Raw genomic sequence first — 2,432 nt, 5'->3', positions numbered from 1 at the left:
CACAAATTACAGATGAAGACGAAATAAAAGAAAAGCTAGCTTCACTCATTTCTTAATTTAATGTAACATATATATATTCCATTTCATGCCACATTAATTTCAGATCTATTAACATGCTAAATCGCATCAATTTAAGATGCTTATTCAAAACTCAATTGTAATGTATCCGAAACATACAAAAATTTCTCCGGTCGTAGGCTATGCCTTGTCATCATATATATAATTTGTGAAAGACAAATAAATTGAGCCATTGATTTTGTGTTTGGTCCGCCAATCAAGCAAGCGTGTTCCTAATCACCCACCCCCATGTGCCCTTGGCTTTCCTTCCATAAAAATAAGCAAGGAAAAACTATGCCCATATTGTCACCCCTGTGGCATCCTCTCATTGGCCACCCACTCTTGTGAGTCTTTACTTTTTGCAAGACACCTTCGGGCGGCTTGTACTTTAGCGATGCGCTTATTTAATTTGTCCTTGTCGAATGCTTGTTATATTATATAAGTAGCCAACCCCTTAGCATTTCAGCTGAGCTGAGTTGAGTTGAGTTGAGAGAGAAAGCAAAAGCTAAAAAGGTTAATTAAGAAAAAGCAGAGAGGAATTAAATCAACATGATTAAGTTGAGGTCAAAGAGGTTTTGCAGAAGCTTTAGCAGCTGTAAGCTCATTAGCAGTAATAATAACAAGATTAAAGCTGCTGCTGCTGATCAAAGTAAGGAGTTTGGAGGAGCCATTAATAACAATGGTGAAATCAAATGGGAGCTTCGACCAGGAGGCATGCTTGTTCAAAGGAGAGAGACTGCGGCTGAAAGCAGTGCTGGAGAGGTCTTGATCACAGTTAGAGTCTCAGCTGTGTCTCATTGCCATGACATCTCCATTGAAGCTACTTCAACATTTGGTAATTAAGCTCTCTCTCTCCCTCTCTCTCTCTCTCTCTCCCTCTCCTATGTGTATATATGCACAAAATTATGAGGAAATCAAGTAAACAAGTGGTAATTAGAATTGGGTGGTTTTGATGAATTAATTTGTTAATATGTGCAGGCGAATTAAAGATGATATTGTCATTGGTGACTGGCATGGAGGCAAGAGAGCAGAGGCTGCTTTACAAAGGGAAACAGAGAGAGGATGGTGAATATCTACACATGGTGGGTGTTAGAGACAAGGACAAAGTGCTTTTGCTCCAAGATCCAGCCATCAAGGCAATGAAGCTTCATGGAATCGGAACTTCTACGACGTGTCGTACGATTAGTGTATGAACGACTTGCTGATCTTTAATTAATCTCTTGTTCATTAATTACTAACCAGTAAAAATTCAAAAAGTTTGTAAGTTTGGCTCAAATTAATTTGCCTTCCTTATGACCTTGGCTAGCTAGACATATATTATATTAAAAATGTTAGCTAATAGCTAGGGGACTTCTTGGTGTGTCCTTTTAAGCGTTGTAATGGCTGATGAAATGTAGTTTAGTTTGCCCTACATCTACTGTGTTTATAAAAATTAGGGTTGATTTCATGTTTCTATTTGGTTTTGTCAAAAGGGCAATCAAACTCAAAATTATGATGCTTTTTTCTCTCTTTTTAAGTTTCAAATTCAGTTGTAATATAAATTTCCCACGGGTGCACGCCGGCACAAAACATTATGCAACGTAAAGCACCAAAGCTAGCTTTAAAAAAAGTGCTTGTAAAGTTTGGACATTTTTAATTGCTGCAACCATTTGAAAGTTGAAAGTAAAAGCTATCCATATATCTAAGTTCCTGATCAGTCTGGATTGGTTGAGCTCAAAGTGATTTCCATTTAGGAAAATGGTAGGTATACCATATTTATAAGCCGTATTGTGAACCACCTCTCCAATATAAGTGGCATTACCTTTCCTTTTAATGCTCACACTGAATTATAAATGCTCAAGGGTGTACTAGTGATTTGCCCCCTGAACTTGTACCTAACTTTCGATTTACCCATATTCTTTTTTTAATTTAGAAAATTAAGGATATGAACTTCTTTTTTTTTGCCAATTTCCCCCATACCGTCTAAATTCTCAACATTTCATCCAATTTTCAATTAAATCATTTTAAAAAATTGTTTTTTCAGAAAAAATTGAAGAAAAATAGTAAACCTAATGCCAACCCCTTCCATCTCCTCCCTTCCTCCTCCCATTCCCCCATGACCACCATCTTTTACTCCCATACTAATCCCCTACCCCCACAGACCCTTCTCCCTACCTCCCCATTATGTATTTTCATCCCCCAAACCCAGCCCACCCCCATCTCATTCTCCTCCCCCCCTTCTCCTCCTGGTTTTTCTTCTCCTCTCATTCCCCCATGACCACCACCCTCCACTCCCAAACCAATTCCCCACCCCATAGACCCATGCCCCACCTCATCCCTTCTGTTTTTTAACCCCCTTCCCAAGTCCGCTAACCCCAACCCACCCCCCCTCTCCC

General features: G+C 39.1%; 1 protein-coding gene across 1 annotated transcript; it reads left to right on the top strand.

Moving 5' to 3' along the window:
• Window positions 1–522: 522 nt before the first annotated feature.
• On the top strand, window positions 523–1,519 carry LOC117621156 (BAG family molecular chaperone regulator 2). Its single transcript, XM_034351484.1, has 2 exons — window positions 523–892; window positions 1,036–1,519. The coding sequence occupies exons 1-2, from the start codon at window positions 607–609 to the stop codon at window positions 1,248–1,250; spliced, it is 501 nt and encodes a 166-aa protein (XP_034207375.1). The 5' UTR covers window positions 523–606; the 3' UTR covers window positions 1,251–1,519.
• Window positions 1,520–2,432: the final 913 nt, after the last annotated feature.

Source organism: Prunus dulcis, chromosome 3 (genome assembly GCF_902201215.1).
Source record: "Prunus dulcis chromosome 3, ALMONDv2, whole genome shotgun sequence".
In the NCBI taxonomy this organism is placed as follows: Eukaryota; Viridiplantae; Streptophyta; class Magnoliopsida; order Rosales; family Rosaceae; genus Prunus; species Prunus dulcis.
This window is presented reverse-complemented; position numbering and strand designations above follow the sequence as displayed.